Source organism: Pungitius pungitius, chromosome 12 (assembly GCF_949316345.1).
Source record: "Pungitius pungitius chromosome 12, fPunPun2.1, whole genome shotgun sequence".
Classification (NCBI taxonomy): Eukaryota; Metazoa; Chordata; class Actinopteri; order Perciformes; family Gasterosteidae; genus Pungitius; species Pungitius pungitius.
In genome coordinates, this window is record NC_084911.1 from 17763862 (window position 1) to 17788010 (window position 24149).

Below are 24149 nucleotides of genomic sequence, written 5' to 3' on the forward strand. Positions count from 1 at the left end.
TAAACCCTTTTTATAAGCTTCTTGCGTTCCACTGTAGTACATTCATACCTTCCAATCCCATGAGCCTCCTGGCTTCTTGTCTTCTTTGAGTGTTTTATTAATATGTTCCCAGGTTGCCCCTTTTAAGTCAAAACAAATTCTCCGCTCCCCTCACTATTACATTAATTTTCTCTGATTTGGTCAGTACAATTTATTGGACAAACCTGCCTCTTCTCTTAAAACTTTGTTTGCCCTGAATAGCTTTGAGTTGTTTCCTGCTGGATATGCACCGCCCTCTTCCTGACTTCACATCGACCATATGTTACCCTGTGTTGCTCCCCACAATTACAACATTTATGCTGCACATTATCCTGACAATCCTCAGCTCTATGGTCCTCTCCACACTTGGGACACCTCTGTTTCCCATTGCTGCTATACCTCGGTCATTTGTAGCAGCGCAGTGGGGGAGGGATGTAGGGCCTCACCTGGAAACTCGTACATCCCATTTTAACTCTTTCTGACAGAACGGTCCCCTGAAGCTCAACGGTCAACTCTTTCACATGAATTGATAGTGATCACTTTACTCTGCTCACTTCTCCCCCATGCATACTGTTTAAGCTTTTCAAGATCTTCACCGTCCGGAATACCTGTAAACACACCACCAATCACTTGATTTTCACCAACAATTTTTTCTAAATCTTTCATTTTCTTCCATATTTATTACTATTATAGCTTTGTTTTTGTTCTTCCATTGTACATATTAACAACCATCTCTAAGGACTTTTGCCATTTCCACCCCTCTTTTTTTTCTTATTCCACCAGACCACCTTCACTTTACAAGCTGAGAATCATGTGTCCCTGTAAATTAGTACAGCATTTCTACCTCGTTGTGGGTTCTGCTGCACCATGGTGGGGTAACTTACAAAATAAAAACACTAAATTATTTTAGGTAATTAAGTTTATGCTGCCTTTAATTTATTATTTTCCATATGCAATATGTGGGTTGAAAATTGAAACTAGACAAAGCCCAATTGATTTTTCGACATTTATTCACTTATGCAAAAAAATTAAAATGTATTGCCTTCATATCATTTTCAGCACTTCTTCTCGCTCAGCAATGTAAAATGACAGTAGGATTTCATTCTTGTTTTGTTTCTTAATACACAGATACCTTATTTTGTCATACAAATATGTACTCAGCTCAAAATGAAGATGAACAGACAATGAGTATCAAAATAACCAGGAAAACATCTAATCTAAATCCCAACAACACATTTCCTGAAAAAAAGGGAAAACAAAGTGAAAGCAAAGTAACATGCAAAACAACAGAATTAAGACAGGAGAGCCTGCAGTAACACAAATGGAACATATAAATCAGTCAAACTTGTATTTCTACAAGTTAAAAGGTCAATAAAAGGCTGGGTAACATTACAATTTTAACAGTAGACAACGTAACTTAAGGTTATTCATTGGAAGGATGTAATTACCTTTGGAGTTGTGTTCTCGAATATGAATTTACTAACCATCTGCCTAAAGAGACTTCAATTCAATTAATTTTAAAGTCCAAAATCACATACTAGCCTCAGAGGGCTTCACGGTTGTAATCATGCAACATCCTCTGTCCCAAAACCCTCACATCGGTAGATAAAAAGATTCCTCCAAAAAAAGAAACCTCAGGAGGAACGACAAAGATGTACACTCATGTTGTGGCAGCTAGTCTGAAAAATTATTAATTAAAATATTAACAATCCGTTGGCTGAGAGCCTCTGTGAATGAGTTTTACTCCAGAAACAATAGGGCCACCTCAATAAGACTAACTCCCTGATAGGATGAAAAGAAGCTGCAAATGTCAATGTTTCTCCTAAGCTTACAACTTATCATGTGGATATTGATGCCTCTTCAGATGTCCACCTTGAGTGAAACCTTTATCACATTTTGAGAAAATTAGTTTTTTTCACTGCGTAAAATCTCATGTGTCTTCAGACTTCTGCTTACAGCGAGACATTTACCACAATGTGAGCAGCTGAAAGGTCTCTCCCCTGTGTGATACAGCATGTGTCTCTTCAGACTTCCAAATGCAGTAAAACATTTACTACACTGTGCAGTGCGCTGGGGGCCGCAAGGTTGGTGGTTCAAATCCCGGCTGCCCAATGTGCCATGTCGAAGGGTCCCTGAGCAAGACACCTAACCCCTAACTGCTCCCCAGGCAAAAATTATAATGCAATGTAAGTCGTTTTAGATAAAAGCGTCAGCTAAATAACATGTAACGTGAGCACAGGTTTTTCTCCTGTGTGACATCTCATGTGTGTCTTAAGACTTCCACTTACAGTGAAACATTTACCACACTCTGAGCAGCTGAAAGGTTTTTCCCCTGTGTGAAATCTCATGTGTGTCTTAAGACTTCCACTTACAGTGAAACATTTACCACACTCTGAGCAACTGAAAGGTTTTTCCCCTGTGTGACATCTCGTGTGTTTCTTCAGTTGTCCGCTTTCACTGAAACATTTACCACACTCTGAGCAGCTAAAAGGCTTTTCCCCTGTGTGAAATATCATGTGTGTCTTAAGATTTCCACTTACAGTGAAACATTTACCACACTCTGAGCAGCTGAAAGGTTTTTCCCCTGTGTGACATCTCATGTGTGTCTTAAGATTTCCACTTACAGTGAAACATTTACCACACTCTGAGCAGCTGAAAGGTTTTTCCCCTGTGTGACATCTCATGTGTGTCTTAAGACTTCCATTTTTAGTGAAACATTTACCACACTCTGAGCAGCTGAAAGGTTTTTCCCCTGTGTGACATCTCATGTGTGTCTTAAGACTTCCATTTTCAGTGAAACATTTACCACACTCTGAGCAGCTAAAAGGCTTTTCCCCTGTGTGACATCTCATGTGTGTCTTAAGACGTCCACTTACGGGGAAACATTTACCACACTCTGAGCAACTGAAAGGTTTTGCCCCTGTGTGAAATCTCGTGTGTTTCTTCAGTTGTCCGCTTTCTCTGAAACGTTTACCACACTCTGAGCAGCTAAAAGGCTTTTCCCCTGTGTGACATCTCATGTGTCTCTTAAGACTTCCACTTACAATGAAACATTTACCACACTCTGAGCAGCTAAAAGGCTTTTCCCCTGTGTGAAATCTCATGTGTGCCTTAAGACTTCCATTTTTAGTGAAACATTTACCACACTCTGAGCAACTGAAAGGTTTTGCCCCTGTGTGACATCTCATGTGTGCCTTAAGACTTCCACTTACAGTGAAACATTTACCACACTCTGAGCAGCTAAAAGGCTTTTCCCCTGTGTGACATCTCATGTGTCTCTTAAGACGTCCACTTACAGTGAAACATTTACCACACTCTGAGCAGCTAAAAGGCTTTTCCCCTGTGTGACATCTCATGTGTCTCTTAAGACGTCCACTTACAGTGAAACATTTACCACACTCTGAGCAGCTAAAAGGCTTTTCCCCTGTGTGACATCTCATGTGTGCCTTAAGACTTCCACTTGCAGTGAAACATTTACCACACTCTGAGCAGCTGAAAGGTTTCCCTGATGTGTGGGTCATCATGTGTCTCTTCATCTTTTTAAGGCAACCAAATGTTTCCTTCCGATCATCACTGTCCTTAGGCTCAGAAGAGTCTTCAGTATTTTCATTGCTATCTGGTTCTGAGGGACAATCTAGACAAGAGTTCCTGTCTGGTTCTGGTACTCTACTGTCCTCTCCATCACCTTCTGTCTCCATCTGTTTAGTATGTCTCTGATAAAGGTGAGAGGACAGAGCTTCCTCTACATCATTTTCACTTTTCACAGGAGTGTATAAGACCTTCATGTCAGCCTTCTCCAGCCCTTGAAGCTGCTCGTCTTTAGTGGGGCGGGGCTCTGAGTCCTCCTGTTCCTCTTTAACGTTGGGGGGCTCTGGGTCCTCCTGTTCCTCTTTAACGTTGGGGGGCTCTGGATCCTCCTGTTCCTCTTTAACGTTGGGGGGCTCTGGATCCTCCTGCTGCTCTTCCTTAATCACAAGAAGCTGCTGGAGGTCTAATAATAAAATACAAACACACAATATAGTTAATGAACTCAAATATAAATTAAAGATGCAAGCAGCGTTGGACGGGTCCTCGCTACTCCTTGCTCCTCGGGGCACTGGCCAGACGGTTACAAATGCGGCCGAAGAACCCTGCAGCCGTCGGACGAAGCGTTCGCAAGTCAGTGGTCGTTAACGTGTGTAGCAACGGCAGGAATGCCGCTTTGCAAACTTTATCTTTGACAATATCATGGTCTTAGGCCTTTAATGCCAACATATAACGAGAAGCTTCTGATGTACCATTAAACATTAAAGCCTCTCAAAATACCACACATAACCCAAATTCTTTCAATATCTCAATCACCAGACTACATTTTGTCATTTTTAGATTAGATTTAAAAGAAAACAATCAATACTTTCATGACCATTCCACTTCAGGCAGAGAGCACACTCAGAGTAAGATAATAAGCAAGAATATTATCAAGGGACGTTTTATTTGTCAGAATAGTGGATGGTTGTTGTTTTAGGTGAGATTTTAGGTTAGTTGTGTTGCCTTTTTCCATTGCCACTGTTTTTTAATAAAGTTGACACATTGGCTCGTTCACATTAATTGGCTCAAGGGGTGCAAATAACAATTATGTAATTGAGTAATCTATTGACTATTTTATTGATTAGTCGACTAATCTAACGGCTACCATGTTTATTTCCATCCAATGACTTTGGATTTTGAACACCAAATGTATTTGAGTAACAAGTTAATACAAATGTAATCATTATACATTGAATAGTAATATAAAATATATATATATGTGTAAATATTTGTGCGTTTGAAAGTAAAGAGAAAGTGCAAATAACGTTTTAAAAGTAACTCAAAATAGCAATAAAGTCTTTGCAAGTGAATAGCATGTTGAGGACGCTCTGTCCAGACTACTTCATCTGAGGGTGCACAAGGCTCTGAAAGACAAACACGTGCACGTGCCTATGCTTGGTACTAAAAGAGAAAGAAATACACAGCTTTAATTATCATGTTGTAGGCTTTAGTAGGTTTTTATTATGCTGGAGAAGATTTTTTTCCACAATCTATTCTTTGAAGAGTGCTGAGTGAAGGTTAACGTTAACTATTCAGGACAAACAAAAAGACAGGCTACAATAATTCACCGATTTGCTACATTGCATTTAACATAATAGCATTAGCACGCATCTTCCACGGAACTTGTAAAGCTTACGATACGCTAACAAGGCTAGCGTTACTTTAGTTAGCCTAACTTACTCATGAGGAGAAGACGTGGTGGCTCCAGCACATTTGAAATCTCTGTGCGTTGCCATCATGCTTCTGTGATACAACTCTGTTTTGGTTCACTGATGACATACTTGCAGACCTTTTGGACTCTGCCACGTTCAACTTAATACGCTTCTCTTTCTTGGTGAATGTACACAGTATAAGCGATAGACGCTTCAACAATCAACGTCCTCGATTACGGCGACTAATCGTTGCAACCCCAATTGGCTCTCCTCTCTTATTCAGCTTAAAGCTAAAATGTTCGCAAACTGAAGCCGAAAATGACGTGACCGATTTGAGCCAACGAGCAAACTGTTTCCAGAGTCGCATGCGGAGGAAAAACAATGGCGGAAAGTTGAACTGTTTCAGGGTGATAAACCACGGCAAATACCTGTGGCACGTTTAGAGCGTTTGATGCGACGCAACACATTTCTGTCGCGCACGTGTCTGCCTGTTCTATCGGGGCGGAACAGACGCATTCCCCGCAATCCCCTTTATTAAAAAACAATGAAAAACATGCCACTACACCATTGCACACATGCAATTACACTATGAAACCTATAACCGCAGTCATGGTAAAACACCGGGTGACGTCTACTTATTATTCTGAAGGTGAATTGCTTTGCAACATGCGCAAGCCTTTTAGAGCCGTGAATTAAAACTATTCAATCGACACAACTGTGCTAAAAGCCGTAGCTGCAGAACCATGCTAGAGCCTTAATACCCCGCTGGGGTTGGCCGAACCATTTGCCAGACTAATAACACTGAAGTTAATTTTGTACTTATAACTATTTTTTTGTCGTTCTTTGAATGAGGGGAATGCATAGGCTTTAGAGACTATAACTGCACAGTAAATTCCAGCTGTAAATGTTTGCTACTGTTTCAATTCTAAAGTCCACATCTGGCCGAGAACGGTCATAATACCCGGATGTTACTCGCTCCGCCCATTTTACAGGGCATGCATCGGAGCAGGCTCGTCTGTTCTTGTGAGAGCCAAATATCCCAGAATGCATCTCACCTCAGCAACAGGCAACAACGACAGATGAAAATGAACACAACTTTATGTCGAAGTTCAAAAATAAAATGTTATGACCGATTATATATACTTTATACTATACCAATTTTAAATGAAATCGAAACAAACGCTTTTGAATAGTAAAATACTTAAGTCAAAAACTAAATTAAAACGTATTAGCAAGACTAGCTGACGTCATTAAGTCAACTGCTTTTCCTATTGCGGAAATGTCCGTTCACCCGAACCTGCGAGTCAGGACTCCAGAGTCTGTCTCACGAGTCTATTCTCGTATATAAAATATTTATATTTTAGTAGTAGTCAGAAAAGTCCTGTACATACACAACGTTACTTCTATCCTTGTCCAGAATGTAAATAGTCTTAATTTCGGATACATGTTTACTACCGTAAAAGGCTGCATATACAGTAGGTGCACTAAAATGCAAGGGTCTGCCGAGTTGACCGCATACTACGGTATCAGAGAGGTATCGATCCGTGGAGTCGGAGTCGTTTGATCACTTGCCAACTAAAGAAATAAAGTAGACTGATATTTATGTGACTGATTCAGTGTGAAGAGAGAGAGAACCAACCTGCTCTTTGGATGCGGACTTCAGGGTTAAAAACAGCGTGCAGATGTTTCTTCAGTCGCTCGTTGTCCTCTTTTAATCTAGAAGCTTCCTCCTCGTACTCTGCTATTGTTCTTTCAAACAGCCCAAATATCTCTTCAGCAGCCTCCGTGAGTCGCTGCTTCACTAAATATTTCAGCACATGGACTTCCGACATCTTCACTGAATCACAGACGTTTCCTCCAAATAAACCCCGTAAAAACGCCGTTTCTCTCCGTTAACCTCGGACTAGCGCTGTGTTTCTAACTTCGGTCTGTTTCCACGCCAGGTTTATTCAGACGTCCAGAGACTCTGGTCAGGACTAATGGCGCCAATAACACCTTCTTCTTCTTCTTCTTCTTTTAGTGTTTATTGGCGGTTCGCAAACCATTTTGTCGGTGCATTACCGCCACCATCTGGACTGGAGTGTGGAGAAAGAGATTATGCAGAACACCAAGACATGAGATAAAGAACATGGAGAAAAAAGAAAAAAAAACTAGATCCGTTTGACTAAATTTGTTTCTCTTAAAATCTGAATAATGACACCATACGTTTCATCTGCTTGATTCCCCAATAGACCCGACAGTGACCAGTCCTGGTGTTTTGCCTTCTTAAGTGACTGACGAAGATGTCCCCTCTGTATACTGTAACTCCCGCATTGTAATAATACTGTACATGTTCCACAGTTCCTGGTTGGTCACACTGTGAGCATTTCCCAGTTGGGTGCTTGCCTATTTCATGTAATGAATGATTGAGTCCTGTGTGTCCTATTCTCCATCGAGTGATGACGTTTCCTTCCCTTCTTTCCCTCCTTACCCAAACATGTTTTTGAATTTTGTAGACATGCCTTCCAGTTTCCTGATTATCCCAGTACTCCTGCCATACTTTATTTGCATATGTTCTAATGCATTGCTTGACCTCAGATTTGCTTAATGGAACTATATAAGCCTATATTCTTAATTCTGAGTGCTTGTTTGGCCAGAATATCAACCTGTTCATTCCCCTCCACACCAACATGGGCTGGTACCCAGATGAATTGCATAGTTTGACCTATACTTTCCATCCTATACATTATGAGGAATATTTCACTGATTATATCATTCCTGGTATTTGATCAACCGGATTCTATGCTGGAAAGTGCTGAGAAACTGTCAGATGCAATTACGGTGTTGTTAATTTCCCTTTTATCTAGCCACTGCAGGGCCAATAGTATTGCCAATAGCGCTGGTATAAAGTGGTATAAACACACATGATCTGATACTCTTTGCCTGATGCAGATCTCACTCTCACACGGGATATAAACTGCTGCTCCTGCACATCCTGTTATGGGGTCGTAAATATGAACGTAAAGTCTGAGAAGTGCTGATCAAAATAATTCTGTACTATGCGCCATGCTGGCATTTGCTTCAACTTATCCTTCAATTTTTGCTGTATCCTAAAGTCTACCTTTGGAGATGAGAATAACCAGGGAGAAATGGAGGAGATTGAGACTGCAGGGCAATACTGTAGTTGACACAACCCTGCTTTTTCCGCCATTACATCGCCTACCCACCCAAAGCTTGTGTGATTGGAGTTCCCAGCAGTCTGTCAGAATGCTTTTAGTTGGGTGAGTTCCACAATGCACCTGGAGATTAACCCAGTATGCCAGCATTAATTTAACTCTTCTAATCCTCAGGGGCATCTCTCCCACTTCCACCTGCATTGCTGATACCGGAGATGTTGTGATTGATCCACTGATGATTCTCAATGCTTGAGCTTGCAGTACATCCAATTTCTTGAGGTTTGTTTCTGCTGCTAACATGTGAGCTACACACCCATAGTCAAGGACAGATCTCATGAGTGCCCAGTATATATTTTGCAACGATGCTCTACTTGCTCCCCACCCACTCCCTTCCTGTCAAACACCGGAGTATATTGACGACTTTTTTTACATTTATTCTTGACCTTGTCTAAATGTATGTTCCATGTGAGCTTTTCATCAAACCAAATCCACAAAAATCTGACAGTTTTAACTTGCTCCAGATTTTTATTATACAATTTTAGGGCGATGTGTGCGATCTTACGCCGTTTCGAGAAGCAAATAACTTGTGTTTTGGCTACAGACAGCTTGAATCCCCATTTGATGACCCTTTCCTCCACCACCGCTATTGCAGCTTGCATTTTGCTCTTAACAAATGATACATTGCAGCCTCTTACCCAAAGTGCTCCATCATCTGCGTACATAGACTTTCATATGTTCTCTTCAACCTGAGAGAATATATCATTTATCATTATATTAAATAATAAAGGACTACATACACTACCTTGCGGATTTCCATTATCCACAGTATAAGCCTTAGTGGTTGCATGTGCACTGTTGCGGTAGGTCAGCAGGAAGATGTGCAGCCTCTGATGTAGTGTTTCTTGTTCCTGTGATGATTTCAAAGCATGCTTCATGGTTTGGACAAACCGCTCAGCGAGACCATTTGTTGCGGGGTGGTAAGGAGCTGACTTAATGGGTTGAACTCCATTAGCTTGTAGAAACCCGGCCATTTCTTGGGAGATAAATTGGGGTCCATTGTCAGAGACGAGCTGTGCAGGTGATCCAAATCGACTAAACATTTCCCCCAACTTCTCAATAGTCTTCCCTGCCGTGGTTGATCTCATGATAGCAACCTCCGGCCATTTGCTGTGTGCGTCAACAGCAATAAGAAACATTCATTCCTCAAATGGTCCCGCAAACTCAATATGCACACGCTGCCATGGTCCTTGTGGAAACTCCCATGGGTGAAGAGGTGCGGGTGGAGGGTTGTTCCTGACTATTTGGCATGATGAACAGCTTTTGGCAAGCTCCTCAATTTGGTTATCCATCTTGGGCCACCAAAAGTAGCTTCTTGCTATTTCCTTCATGCGTACTATTCCACTGTGTCCCGAATGTAGCTGCTGCAGCACTTTTGTGCGAAGTGACAGCGAAAACATGGCCCTTGCGCATGTGTTTTAGCATTGACGAGTTGGTGTACTCTTCCTGTAGCATTTAGTTGTTGGGCTTCCTTTCGATGCCATTTTCATTGACAAACATCTATGGCTTTTTCTAGCGTCAATGTCCTTTCTGTGAGCAATCTCTTCTGTGCTGCTTCATTTCTCAGTCCGCATACCAACCTGTCCCTTAGTGTGTCATTTAACACATCTCCGAACTCACAGTGTTCAGCTAACTTGCGTAGGGCTGCTATAAACATAGTGACAGACTCACCTTCTTCCTGGCTGCGTTTTTGAAATCGAAATCTTTCTGCAATTACCAGGGACTTGGGTGACAGGTGCTTTGCCAGTATGTCCACTATTTCCACGTATGTTTTACTGCCTGGCTTTACTGGTTGTAGTAAATCTCGTAGCAGGTTAAACGTTTTTGGTCCCATCACACTCAAAAATGTGGGCACCCGTTTCTCATTGGTTATTCCATTTGCCACGGCAAAGTAGTCAAAACGCTCCGTTTATGAGCTCCAATGTTCAATGCTCTCATCAAATGGCGCGTTTCCACCGAGCAGTACGGTACGGGTCGGGTCGGTACGGGTCGGGTCTGTTAACCATGATTTGGCGAGCGTTTCCACCGCCAACAGTACCCTTACTTGATAGGCGTGGTATTGGACGGAAAGTAGATTGACGTCATTCGATCGCGCAAAAACTGAAAGCTAACCGCAAACAACAATGGAGGACATACAGCCGATCCTGTTCTTACGTTTCGATATGTGGCTGTTAAACTAAATGCTGCGCGGCAACATTGTTACGACGGTGTTCCTTTGTGTGTTGTCTTTCCCCTTGCGGCACGCGCAAATGACGACACTCTTTCAACCAATCAACGTTCTACAGTGAGTCTAGCTCCATCCTTTAGTACCAAAAAACTGTGCCAGGTACCCCAACGGAAGGGTACCCAAAAAGTGGTACGGTACGGTGCGGATCTTTGGTACTTTTCTCAGTGGAGACACAAATAAAAGGGTACCGACCCGACCCGTACCGTACCGTACCGCTCGGTGGAAACGCACCAAAAGGTGCCGATTGAGCCAATAATTGCATCCATTTTAAGCTCCTTGCTATAAGTGCTGCTTTTCCGTTACTCACGACGTCACCGATTGTCCGTCCTCCCCTCCAGCCGACTTGCACCTCGCTCGCTGAAGTCGCAGTCATGCGAGGTATCTACGAAGAACAGGAAACCTCACCTCCTCGGCGTGGACAACACGCGCTGGTTCAGACGTCCTTGTCGCCAGTTTTGTTATGTCCTTACTTTATGGCGGGTGCTTGTCTAACCCACATAAGCACAGACAACGACATTGCATTAACGGTTTATTCAGACATCACCGTATGTCACAGAAGTAGCGAAACAAGAGAGAGAATATATTACCCAGAATAACCCGGTGCTTCATTATTACGGAAAAAGAGTATGCCAAAAATAAAACAGGTATGGTATAATTTAATATCTGATTTTACCAAATAAAATATCAATTGTGTATGCTAGAACACATAAATCACATTCAAATACAATTGAACAATGAGTCAAACACACTATAGGATTAAAAAACGAGAAAAATTCGACAATGATATACAATTCTACACATTTTATTTGATGAAAATAACACAGACATTTCTTGAAGCTATATAAAAGGAAAAGAATCCTGTGTGTTATCACATAATGATATAAGGGTTATATTCACAACATTTAGGCAACATAAGCAGGCAGTGCTGTGCGTGTAACAAAAGCAACTACACCGGCATACTGGAAGTGTCTGAAAAAACAGCTAGGCAAACAAATTACATTTCACAATAAATTAATAAAGTTAAGAAAACGTTTTCAAACACCAAGTATACCTGGGGTGATATTAAAAGAAACAACAACAAAATAAAGGTATTCTCCCTCTTGTGGCTAAATAACTTCTCGGGCCGGTTTCGGAGACAGGGCTTAAATCAAGACTGAAGTAGGCCTAAATCAGACTAGTTAATCCTGGCTATTTAAGTGGCTTGCATGAACATGGCATAAATTTGGCTTAGTTAGTCTGAGACTATGGAGTCCTGGAGTAAGCTTAATGAGAACACCTGGTTCAAGCCTCATTAGACTAAGTGGAAGCACAGGCTGTTGGTCCAATTGTGCTCATGAAAACCTGAAATGGAGTATGAAACACCATTGTTGCAGTGAATTTTGAGACAACACAATGTCAGAGGCAAAGAGAATTCGCTCCAAAAATTATAGTGAGCATGAAAAAGCACTACTAAAACTAATTGTATCGAACCATCCAGTCATTGAAAGCAAAATCCATACTGCTGCTATTGAACATAAGAAAAGAAGTGCTTGGACTGCAATTGGCAAAGAATTCAATGCAAATGAAGATGTCACCACAAGAACAGTACAACAACTGCAGGTGAGTTAATCTTCATTATTAGGCACAAAAATATGTGTTTGTTTCCTGTTGCCTATACCCTGCTTATTTATGGCCTACCCAAATACAATACTCCTGCTGCTTGTAGCATTCACATTGAATGAATATCCTGTTTAAAAGGATAGTAACCTATTTTAAAGGGGCATATGCATGTTAAACATGGTGGTAGAGTAAGATATGTTGCACAAAGGAAAATCCATACCTATATGTGAGGGGGAAAGAAATATACAATCATTTCTCCACCATGACCTAAATTATCAGGAGACAAACTTATTTTTATTATGCCTTTTCAGTACCAGTATTTCAGATTTCCCATATTACTATTTTTGTGACATCAAAAAAGAAAACTAATGAATGATATCTGCCTTCATAGGTTCTATGGAAGAACATTAAACTGGGATTAAAAAAAGAGAATGCAGCAAGCAGAAGAGAGCGATTTATTACAGGTGGTGGACCACCAATAAAGGACACATGTGATGAATTGGGTGACTTGCTGTCTGGTATAATAGAGCACCAGCAACCTCTGGATGGTATACCAGACAATGACCATTTGGACAGTGAACATGGAGAACTGAGCACAAATGGTAAATATACCTTAGGAAGTAAATTGGTTACAGGACCATATTAGTTGATATGAGTTTGGAACAGTGGTCTTTTTTTCCAGAGGAAACCAATCAAGAGCCAGTTCACAACGAGCCTGAACCCTCCACATCTGCTATGGCACCCCTGGGAGATGAAGCTGCTACCATCCAACAGAGACCAAAAAAGATAACTATGCATGAAAAGTTAGCCAGAGAATTTCATGAGCGTAAAATTGAATATTTAAAAGAAGAACATGAAATGAAAATGAGAATTCTAGAGGTTGAACTGGATATGAAATTGGGAGAGAGGGCTATGCTCCAAAAAAGAATTCTGCATACTAGTAGCCATGGTGAATATGAGGAATTGTGAAAAATAAAAATAAATGTATTGTCATTTGGCGTGTGAGTGAGTATTAATCATCACAAACTACATATTACCCGGGTAACTATTCACTAGTTCACTAGTTTAATTTTGCTACATTATTGTAATTTTGTACAGAAACAGTATGCAAGCACCACCATACCATAATGGATACATTCCATATTTAAATGCTGAAGTGCTGCACTGTGAAAGCAGCTCTGTGTGCAAGTCCTCGCTGGTCATTGGCTGCCTCTGCCACCATGGGCACATCTGCATCATCCTGATCTTCCATTGGCAGGTCAGGACAGCCATGCTGCTTCAGGTAGTTGTGCAGCACAGCTGTAGCAATGATCACTTTGCAGCATCTTCTTGGCTTGAAACGAAGCGTATTTCGTAAGCACTGGAATCGAGTTTTCCATACTCCAAACATACGCTCGATCATCCCTCTAGTACGGATATGAGCTCTGTTGTACCTTTGCTGCTCAGCTGTTGTGGGATTTAGATGTGGTGTGAATAAATAGTTACTCTGACCATATCCACTATCACCAAGTAGTAGTCCACTATGTTGTCCACTCTCAAATTGTGCACACAATGAAGAGTTGAGAAAAATCCTTGAATCATGGGTTGCACCTTTCCAACGGGCAACAATGTTTGAAAACTCCAAATTAGGAGTGCATACACCCTGAACATTGATTGAAAAACAGTTCTTACGATTCCTGTATTCCTCTGCATCAGGAGTTGATGGACACTTGATGGGAACATGACATCCGTCTATACAGCCAATCACTCCTGGAAAGTGCCCATATTCATAGAATTGCACTTTATAGTTGGCTTGCCCAGCAGCATCAGGGAACTTGATGTAAAGACTCCTCAGTTCACAAATGGCACTGCAGACTTTGTGAACTATTCTACATACAGTTGGTTCACTGACACCACACAAATCACCAGTTTCACGATGAAAGATTCCACATGCCAAGAACCTCAAAGTGATCAGAACTTGCAGTTGATTGGACACAGGCCTTCCTCTTTGAGACAGAGAGGAAAGTCTAGGCTCAAGCAAAGTAATTATCTCCAATGCATTTTCCTTGTGCATACGAAAGCGGTCTCGAAAAGTTATTTCATCAAACTGATTCAATGGATCACTCCTATCCAGCAGTATTCGTCTGGCTGGCCTTTGTCGTGCATGTTGGTCCTCATTTAGATATTCCAAATAGTCCATGCTCCCAAACAATCCAAGCTCAGTTTCACAAACAGTAGCCTAGCCTACTAAGCGGGAGTTAAACCTGCCTCCTTGGCAGATTAGTTTAAGCTTCAATTCAGTCCAATTTAGTCCTGGAGTAGCTCTAATGCTCAATTTTGCAATCGGCTTTGTTTAATCCAGAACAGGCTTAATCCACGAGTATTTTAAGCTACGTCTGTGCAAGTGAATTTCAGTTAAGCCAGCTCAAACAGCATTTTAGTCTGGGACTAGGCTTGAGCCTTGTCTCCGAAACCGGCCCCTCATCTCGTTTTTCTCTGTATTGAAATCACTAAAAAAACACTTGACTTGCTGTAATGGAACATTTTTGTGGTGGAAATTTGTGGATTGAAGCCTTATGAGAAATCCAAAGTATCTTGAACTCACTTTGTGTTTAAGTATTTATTGCGAACTAGATTATAGAAAAATGATAAAGAATACAGAAATCATCAGATTTCCAGAGGTCGTAAAGTGACACCCCTGAGAAAAATTCTCTTGGAACACATCAGTGGTGTAAGATATTGCTTAGTTACACACAATCTTCACATGGAGTTGTGTGTGTGTTGAACTGATACAATATTCCTTACACAGAATGATGACAACTAATATCCACAACAATCCTTGAGAGGCCCTTTCTCAATATCTAAGATGACGACGACGGACTCGGGAGAGTCTTCAGTTTGCATCACTTGGCAAAGCGACATCCACTGCAAAGTGAAAAGAGTAGCCCACGCCAAAGCGAAGGCAGCTGTCCAAACACAGGTTAGAGAACTGAAGAACCAGCGGTGGACAAAGAAGGCTCTGGAGATCGAGCAGCTTGCTGACTCTTGAGACACGAGAGGCTTCTTTGACGCCACACGAGTGGTGTATGGTCCCAGCCACCACTGCCTAACCCCCCTTCGCTCAAAGGATGGTCTGCTGCTGCTGAAGGACAAGGACACAATTTCAAACAGATGGAAAGAACATTATGAGGACCTCTTAAACAGGGACACTACACCTGAGATGGAGGCTCTTGACCAACTCCCACAACAACCCACAGATGAAAGCATGGGAGAACCACCTACCTTGGGTGAGCTGCAGGATGCCATTGGCAAGATGAGGAACAACAAGGCTGCTGGGCCCGACGGCATTCCAGCAGAGGTCCTGAAGAAAGGCGGACCCGATCTTACCAAGCACATCCATGCCCTGCTTCTCAAAATATGGGAAGAAGAGGAAATCCCTGCACAGCTCAGAGATGCCCTAATTGTCTCCATATTTAAGAAAGGAGACAAGGCAGACTGTGGGAATTACTCTGGCATCTCTCTCCTGTCCACCATAGGGAAAGCCCTCGCTCGGGTTTTGGCCAACAGACTCGCCCCCCTGTCAGAAAGCGCGCTTCCTGAGTGGATTTCGCCCAAGCAGAGGCACCACAGACATGATTTTCATCGCACGACAATTGCAAGAAAAATGCCGGGAACAAAACCAACCACTATACATGGCCTTCATAGACCTCACCAAAGCCTTCGACTCGGTTAACCGTCAGGCCCTTTGGCTGGTTCTGTCCAAGATTGGCTGCCCAGATAAATACATCCGGGTACTGAGACTACTACATGATAACATGTCAGCCACAGTGCTCAGTGGCAGTGGAGATGAAACGGAACCCTTTAGGGTAGACACAGGTGTAAAACAGGGATGTGTCATCGCGCCAACACTATTTTCCATTTTTGTTGCTACGATCCTCCATCTCACAAACATACATCTGCCCCAGGGAGTCGAAATAATGTACAGAACCGACGGTCAACTCTTCAACATCAACCGTTTCAGGGCTAAAGGTCAAACCTTCACCATGTCCATCATGGAGCTGCAGTATGCAGACGATAACGCCCTTGTAGCCCTCTCAGAAGAGGACCTACAGCGCACTCTGTCTGCCTTTGCGAAGGCATACAAACAGCTTGGTCTTGCCATCAATATAAAGAAAACTCAAATCCTCCACCAATCATCACCAAACAGTACTGCGCCTGTCCTGCCCCCAAACCTCTCAATTGACAAAATCCGACTGGAAAACGTGGACCACTTCCCATATCTCGGCCTCCTGTCATCTAAAGCTGTCATTGACGATGAAATTCACCACCGCCTCAGCTGTGCCAGTGGGGCCTTCTCAAGGCTGAGGAAGTGAGTCTTCGAGAACCGTGACCTTCAAGCAAAGACCAAAATCCTGGTCTACAAAGCAGTCGTGCTCCCCACCCTTCTGTATGGGTCAGAAGCCTGGACCACCTACAGTAGGCACTTAAAGGCACTTGAGACCTACCATCATAGATGTCTCAAAAAAATTCTCAGGATCAGCTGGGAGGACCGACGCACCAACACCAGCATCCTGGAGGAGACTGGCTTGCCCACCATCACTGCCACGATTTCCCAAAACCAACTCAGATGGACTGGCCATGTAGTCCGCATGCCTGATTCTCGCCTCCCAAAACAAGTCCTTTATTCCCAGCTTGTTGAAGGGAAACGGGCTGCGGGAGGTCAAAAGAAGAGATTTAAGGACAACATCAAGGCAAACTTGACGAAGTGTCGCATAGACCTTAAGTGTTGGGAAGTCAAGGCAACAGACAGGACGATGTGGAGAAAGCTTGTCCGTGAGGGTGCCGCGCAATATAATGACGACCTCCACCATGCTGCACAAGACAAGCGCAGCCTAAGAAAGGAGAGAGCATCCACCACACAGGCCCAACCCAAACCCACCACCACTACATTCCCTTGTCCACATTGCCCCAGAGTAATCGGGTCCAGAATCGGCCTCCACGCCCACCTGAAGACCCACAAGGACCAGGAAGGAGGACAGTCTTACTCGACTACGAGTGACCGCCGATGATGATGACAATAAAATTCACCAGCCGCCACCAGTGTCAGATGGAATGAAATGACAGACGAAGCTGCAAAGGAAGCCACAAAAAAATAGCCACACAAGAGTTGAAGTCAACTTCAGCAAAGCAGAAATCCAAAGTATTTGTATTTTTACTATTTATTTAGTTAGTTATTTCTAGTGTTGACGTTATATCGATCCTGATCCAATTTCCGCACCAGTTGTTGGCGGTAATGCAAACACGGTTTACCCAACCGCCAACCAATCCTAAAGAAGACGAAGAAGAATGCACCCGGATGTTGATCTCAGAATAACATGGCCCCGATCGGTCGTAGAATCAGCCGTGTCTGTGTTACGTTGACCAAGTACTAGTTATCTCCATCAGTCCTGATCCACCGGAGTCTCTGGACGTCTGGATAAATCTCTGACGGCTCTGACAGCTTTTTTCCTGGATATTTTCCCTCTGAATCACCTCCCGGTAGCATGCAAAACTATTAAAGTTAGCTTAGCATGCTAGCCTGAAACGGACCAAAGTTAGCAACACGGAGATAGTCCGAGTTTAACGGAGAGAAAACTGTTTTAAAAAAAAAAATCGCGAGGAATCGTGTCGTGTTTGATTCAGAGAAGATGTCTAAAGTCCATGTGCTGAGATATTTAGTGAAGCAGCGACTCGCGGAGGCTGCTGAAGAGATATTTGGGCTGTTTGAAAGAACGATAGCAGAGTACGAGGAGGAAACTTCTAGATTAAAAGAGAACAACGAGCGACTGAAGAAATGTCTGCACCCTGTTTTAAACCCGAAAGTCCACATAGAAAGAGAAATCTTCGTTTTAATACTGGCAGAATTATTCTATGAAACCGGAAATGTGAGACTCTGGAAAGGATGTTGTCAGCAGACCAATCACAGGCTGCCTGAGCTTGCATAAATTGCTCGACACACGCAAGCACACAAGAAGCGCTGAAAAGGCGCGCAAAGAGCTCTTTCAATTGCGTGTCCATGCGTTTCTCTGAAAACGCAGAAGCGTAAACTAGGCTTTAGTCTATAAATCCTGTGAATCTCCTTCCTCATTCCTGGAGAATTGCATTCTAAGCAAGACAAAAAAGACTTTCAGTGATGCAGTTATATACAGGCAAAATTAACCTTTAACAATTTTTCTTGCGTTGGTTTGTCAACGTTTCTCTCACATAGTGTTTGGCTCCACGTGGTTGTTTATGTAGACAGTTGCTGCATCAACACTTTGTAACGCATTTAAGTGCAGCGTTTCCCACAGCATTATATGTGGATGGGGCGTTTTCCGGGGCACCAAAATAATTTTAATTTGACAAATCTCCCAATTTATTCTGTAAAAATATTTTAAATTTGTAATAGAAGATAAAAGGATGTCCTAAACATATACATGCACCAATGATTGGAATTACTTAAGTATTTTTATCGCAGTTCAAATATTGAAAAGTGGTCTTTTTGAACTTTGAATTATAGGGCTTTTACTTTAGATAATTATCTAACTTTTTACATTAAAATTATTTCATTTTTTTTTACAGGAGTAGTCATAGTTTCTTAACAAATGTACTTCAAATATTGGAAAAATGGGCCTTTTGAATTATAGGGCTTTTACTTTAGATAATTATCTAACTTTTTACAATAAAAGTATTCATTTTTTTGTACAACAGTGGCCAGAATGGTCCTGAACTGTGTGTTCAGTCATTGTCCCGAATCTTTCATTAAATAGCTTTTATTTCAGTTACTTGTTTAAAACTGTAAATCAGCATATATGTGCACTCAGATTCAAGTGTCTGCTGAGTTGACTGCAGTTTATATAAGAATTTTCTAGTGACACGTTCAAAAGTGTAGCTAATGGTTAATGGTTTTTAACTTCTGATGGTGGTATGTTTACACGTAAGTCTAATGTTGTAAATCTTTACATAAAATATTGTTAACAATATTTCTCGATTGAATAATAACTTATTAATTAACTATATTGTCTTTTTTTCTAATTATTATTATTATTATAATATTTATTATAAATATCTTTTTCTTATTTTTTACACCACAGATGTCCAGCAGCTCTTTGTGCCTAAAGAAGAGCAGCAGGAGGATCCAGAGCCCCCCCACATTAAAGAGGAACCTGAGGACCCAGAGCCCTCACACATTAAAGAGGAACCTGAGAACCCAGAGCCCTCACACATTAAAGAGGAGAAGCTTCAAGGGCTGGAGGAGGCTGACATGAAGGTGTCATACACGTGTGTGAAGAGTGAAGGTGATATAGAGGAAGCTTGGTCCTCACATCTTCATCAGAGACAAACTGAACAGATGGTGACAGATGGTGATGGAGAGGAGTTTGGAGGACCAGAACCAGACAGAAACTCAGGGTCAGATTGTCCTCCAGAACCAGATAGTGATGAGAATACTGGAGACTCTTCTGAACCTGAGACTGAGGACAGTGATGATTGGAGTAAGACCAAACAACCTCAGTCAGGTTTAAACTCCCAAAATAATGATGACGGTTCTGTCAGTGATTCAAGATGTAGAACACGTGAGAAACATTTAATGTGTTCTGAATGTAAGATAACATTTGGTTGCATTAAGAAGCTGAAAAGTCCCATGCTGACCCACAAAATAGAGAAACCTTTCAGCTGCTCAGATTTTGGTAAATATTTCGCCACAAATGAACATCCGAAGATACACATGAGATGTCACACAGGAGAAAAACCTTTCAGCTGTTTGCAGTGCGGTAAACGTTTCAGTATAGGTGGAAATCTGACGAGACACATGAGATGTCACACAGGCGCGATACCGTTCAGCTTCTCAGAGTGTGGTAGTTGTTTCACTGAAAGTGGGAGTCTGAAGAGACACATGGGATGTCACACAGGGGCGAAACCTTTCAGCTGCTCAGAATGTGGTAAATGCTTTACTAGAAATGGAGATCTGAAGTCCCACATGAAATGTCACACAGGGTAAAAACCTTTCAGTGGTAAATCCATCCATCCATCTTCAAACCGCTTATCCTGCACACAGGGTCGCGGAGGGACTGGAGTCTATCCAACCATGGATCGGTCGCTAGACAATCGCAGGGCTAACACAGACAAACAACCATTCACACATCCAAACTAACTAACAAAGATTTTCGTGAACCTTCTTCTTGTGTAAATTCAGTGGTTTTGCATTTTACGATGGATAAAAATGCCAAAAGGCCATTCATGCGTTCTTCTTCCTCGTTTATATTGTTTTAAGGTTTTTCATGAGATTAAGTTGCTAGGATTTAGGTTAAATGTTTTCCTAATCATTTTTATTATTCATTGTCTTTTAATCTGCATTTTAAGGTGTATATTACAGCAATGTTTTACTGTATATTTTTGTGAACCATCACATTGTGTAAATTATTTTGTTTTGCATGTTAAGGTGCAGAATTTCAGTTCACGCATTAACTTCTTCCTCTTGTTTATATTGTTTTAATATTTTTTTAATATATTTTAATAATATGTTGTTAGGTTTTAGGTTAGATGTTTTCCTGGTTATTTTAATATTCATTGTCTGTTAATCTTCATTTTGAGCGGAGAACATACTGTATATCTTTGTGTATTAAGAATGAATACCGGAATGAAATCACACTAATTTTACATTGCTGGGTGAGAGATGGTTAGAAGGTAATGAATTCATTTTATTTTATCTTTTGCAGAAGTTAATAAATATGTATAAACAAATTAATTGAGAGGCATCCTTTGCCATTTCCAACCCACAAAAATTACATATGGAAAATACCAAAATTATGGAGGTAATAAATCATAGACCACTTTTATTTTGTAAGATACCTCAAAATGGGGCAGCAGGGCCAACAACGGATTCAGAAATGGTTAAGATGATACTGCACTAATTTACAGGGACACATGATGATTCTCACAATGTAACGTTAATGTTACAAGTGGTCTTAGGGTATATATACGTGTGTGTGTGTGTGTGTGTATATATATACAGTTGTGGTCAAAAGTTTACATACACTTGTAAAGAACACAATGTCATGGCTCTCTTGAGTTTCCCGTTATTTCTACAAGTCTGATTTTTCTCATACAAATTGATTGGAACAGATAATTCGTCACAAAAAAGCGAATCATTGACTTGAACAAATCGGGAAAGTCACTTGGAGCCATTTAAAAAAAGCTGCAGGTCCCAAAAACAAGTGTGTGTACATATATTGCTGAATAAGAGTGTAGCGTAGTGTAAAACATCACATTGCGAGCACCCGAAGGGAAATGACCTACATGCGTTTCAGTCGCTTCTCTCCTTTTTCTGCCTCCATCTCTGCTGCAAAAAGCGCTTTCTACCAATCCAGAATTGAGTCCTCATTTTTCAACCCCCAAAAAATATTTTCTATCTTCACTAACCTCCTCGAACCCCCCAGTCCTCCTCCCCCCTCTACCCTTCTTCCAGGAGACTTTGTCACCTACTTTACCAAAAAAATAGCTGACATACGCTCCTCCTTTTCCAACCCACCTCCTTCCAACTGAATCCCACAGACTTCACCTCCATCGCCCTCACTCCTAACAAAGTTCTTACCTTGGTAACCTCTGCCCGTCCCACCCCCTGCACCCTCGACCCCATTCCATCCCACATTTTACAATCAATCGCCCCCGATCTTCTTCCTTTTCCTCACCTGTCTCATTAACAATGCTCTGTTATCTGTTTCCCCAACTCTCTAAAGGAGGCAAGAGTTAACCCACTCCTTAAGAAACCCAACCTCAACCCTTCTGAAGAAAACAACTACAGACCGGTATCTCTTCTTCCCTTTCTGTCCAAAACTATTGAGCGAGCCATCTTTAACCAACTCTCCTCCTATCTCCACCGTAACAACCTCCTTGACCCCCATCAGTCAGGCTTCAAGGCGCACCATTCCACAGAAACTGCTCTCCTCGCTGTCTCGGAGCAACTCCACGCTGCTAGAGCCGCCTCTCTCTCCTCCGTCCTCATCCTTCTGGACCTTTCTGCAGCATTTGACACAGTAAATCACCAGATCCTTATCTCCGCCCTTCAGGAACTTGGTGTCACAGGTTCCGCGCTCTCTCTTCTCTCATCCTACCTTGACAGCCGCACCTATCGCGTAATTTGGAGATGATCAGTGTCGGAACCTTGTCCTCTTACTACTGGAGTTCCTCATGGCTCCGTCCTGGGTCCCCTCCTCTTCTCAATTTACACCAACTCTCTTGGCTCAGTCATTCGCTCACATTGTTTTTCGTATCACAGCTATTCCGACGACACCCAACTAATTCTTTCCTTCCCCGACTCGGACACTCAGGTGGTGGCACGGATCTCTGCATGTCTGACATCTCCTAGTGAATGAAAACTCTCCCACTCAGGACCTGACTGTTAACTTCGGCGACTCTGTGTTAACGCCCACTCTGACTGCTAGGACCCTCGGCGTGACACTTGACTCCCAACTCTCCCTGACTGCCTACATCACAGCGACAACACAATCCCGTAGATACACGCTCTACAACATCAGGAGAATACGACCCCTTCTCACTCAGATGGCGGCGCAGGTACTGATTCAGGCTCTTGTAATTTCCCGCCTTGACTACTGTAACTCTCTCCTGGCAGGTCTCCCTGCTACCGCCCTTTCGACCACTGCAGCTTGTCCAGAATGCAGCAGCTCGACTGGTCTTCAACCTTCCCGAAATTCTCCCACACCACACCACTTCTCCGTTCCCTCTCAGGGAACTCGAGTTGCGTAAAGACGCTGTAGGAACGCCCCTGCGTGGCCGCGTCATGAAGCACGTGTGAAATCGAACCAATGGCGAGCTGGTACGTCATAGGCGGGGACGCCGGACTAGGGCGCTATAAGGGACCCGAAGGGCAGGACCATTCATCTCTGTGCCTTCATCTAGTGCGTGTGAAGTTTCTCACGTTCTTCCGGCTCCGAGGAGCTGGACGTGGTGAGCGTAGAGGCAGCGGAGGCTGACGCAGAGGCGACTCATTCCCCCGCTGCCGCAAAAGAACTGCTGGAGGTCCTCACCCGAACCGCTGACAGGTTTTCATATCAGCTGGCCGACGGGTAAGCAGCAGCCGTCTGCTTCTGGTAAACTGCAGGAGCGGTTCTTACCTTCCCGCAGAGCGCCTCCGGGCCGGTGTCTGCCGTTCTTCCCAGACGTCCACACTGAGGTGTCGGCGTCCTGGAGTAGGACTCTGGAGGCAGTGCGTGGGCTGAGGCACACGGCTGACCTCACGTTAAGAGCCACGAAGGAGACGGCGAAGTCCGTCGGCCGCTCCATGGCAGCCATGGTGGCTACGGAGCGGCACCTTTGGCTGAGCCACTCCAGCCTAAAGGAGAAGGACAAGTCCTTCCTCCTGGATGCCCGTCTCTCCCCCACAACCCTCTGCGCGCACCCCCTCGTCGAGGCTGGGCCGTAGCACGGCACGCTCGGACGAGGTTCTCTCGCGGCCGGACTGGTCTGAGGACGGCCGCCGCGGAGAGGACTTCGTCCAAAAGTCCCTGACACCGTAAGGAGAGAGTGACCCCCACCGCAGGTGGTAGGGTGCCACCCCACTCTTCGGTGCTCCCTTCCCCCCGATACTCTCCGGGAGTCGGTCCGTTGTCCCCGCTGCCACTTCGGGGCACGACCGGGTCCTGCGAGCCTGAGCCCGAGGGCCGTTCGCCCCCTCTGGGGAGGGTTCCGGGTCTACTACATCGGCGCTTCCTTGCCAGTACGCTGTTACAGGGCGCGGTGTCTGTAGACCCGAGACTTCCAGAGCCCCTGAGAAACTTTTTGGGTGAGTGGCAACCCCTCCCCAAAGTATCTCAACGGGTCCTGCACACAATCGATGTCGGCAACGCCATCCAGTTTAGG

The 24149-nt window shown here is 43.1% G+C and overlaps 2 protein-coding genes and 2 long non-coding RNA genes across 5 annotated transcripts; 2 read left to right on the forward strand and 2 right to left on the reverse strand.

Annotated features, from left to right (window-relative positions):
* Nucleotides 1–1010: 1010 nt before the first annotated feature.
* Nucleotides 1011–7236, reverse strand: LOC119220576 (gastrula zinc finger protein XlCGF57.1-like). The gene is made up of 2 exons (XM_062566261.1): nucleotides 6877–7236; nucleotides 1011–4009 (listed from the first exon to the last, which is right to left on the reverse strand). Exons 1-2 carry the CDS (start codon nucleotides 7067–7069, stop codon nucleotides 2232–2234), a joined length of 1971 nt encoding a protein of 656 aa, XP_062422245.1. The 5' UTR covers nucleotides 7070–7236; the 3' UTR covers nucleotides 1011–2231.
* LOC134133012 (uncharacterized) lies at nucleotides 7230–19438 on the forward strand. The gene is made up of 3 exons (XR_009957152.1): nucleotides 7230–8497; nucleotides 8567–8671; nucleotides 19367–19438. It is a non-coding gene; the product is annotated as an uncharacterized LOC134133012 (long non-coding RNA).
* LOC134133010 (uncharacterized) lies at nucleotides 11208–13090 on the forward strand. Its single transcript, XR_009957150.1, has 3 exons — nucleotides 11208–12275; nucleotides 12667–12877; nucleotides 12958–13090. It is a non-coding gene; the product is annotated as an uncharacterized LOC134133010 (long non-coding RNA).
* LOC134133006 (putative nuclease HARBI1) lies at nucleotides 12986–16637 on the reverse strand. 2 transcript variants are annotated; one of them, XM_062566272.1, is made up of 2 exons: nucleotides 15537–16637; nucleotides 12986–15393 (listed from the first exon to the last, which is right to left on the reverse strand). In XM_062566272.1, the coding sequence occupies exon 2, from the start codon at nucleotides 14452–14454 to the stop codon at nucleotides 13420–13422; it is 1035 nt and encodes a 344-aa protein (XP_062422256.1). In that variant the 5' UTR covers nucleotides 14455–15393; nucleotides 15537–16637; the 3' UTR covers nucleotides 12986–13419. The 2 variants fall into 2 exon arrangements, with proteins under 2 accessions (XP_062422256.1, XP_062422255.1); XM_062566271.1 differs by having other exon boundaries at nucleotides 12986–15396.
* Nucleotides 19439–24149: the final 4711 nt, after the last annotated feature.

Coding starts and splice junctions, on each gene's coding strand:
- LOC119220576 (XM_062566261.1), bottom strand. CDS start 7,069: ATGTCGGAAGTCCATGTGCTGAAATATTTAGTGAAGCAGCGACTCACG. Junction 4,010..6,876: donor AGTCCGCATCCAAAGAGCAG/GTTGGTTCTCTC, acceptor TTTTATTATTAG/ACCTCCAGCAGCTTCTTGTG.
- LOC134133006 (XM_062566272.1), bottom strand. CDS start 14,454: ATGGACTATTTGGAATATCTAAATGAGGACCAACATGCACGACAAAGG.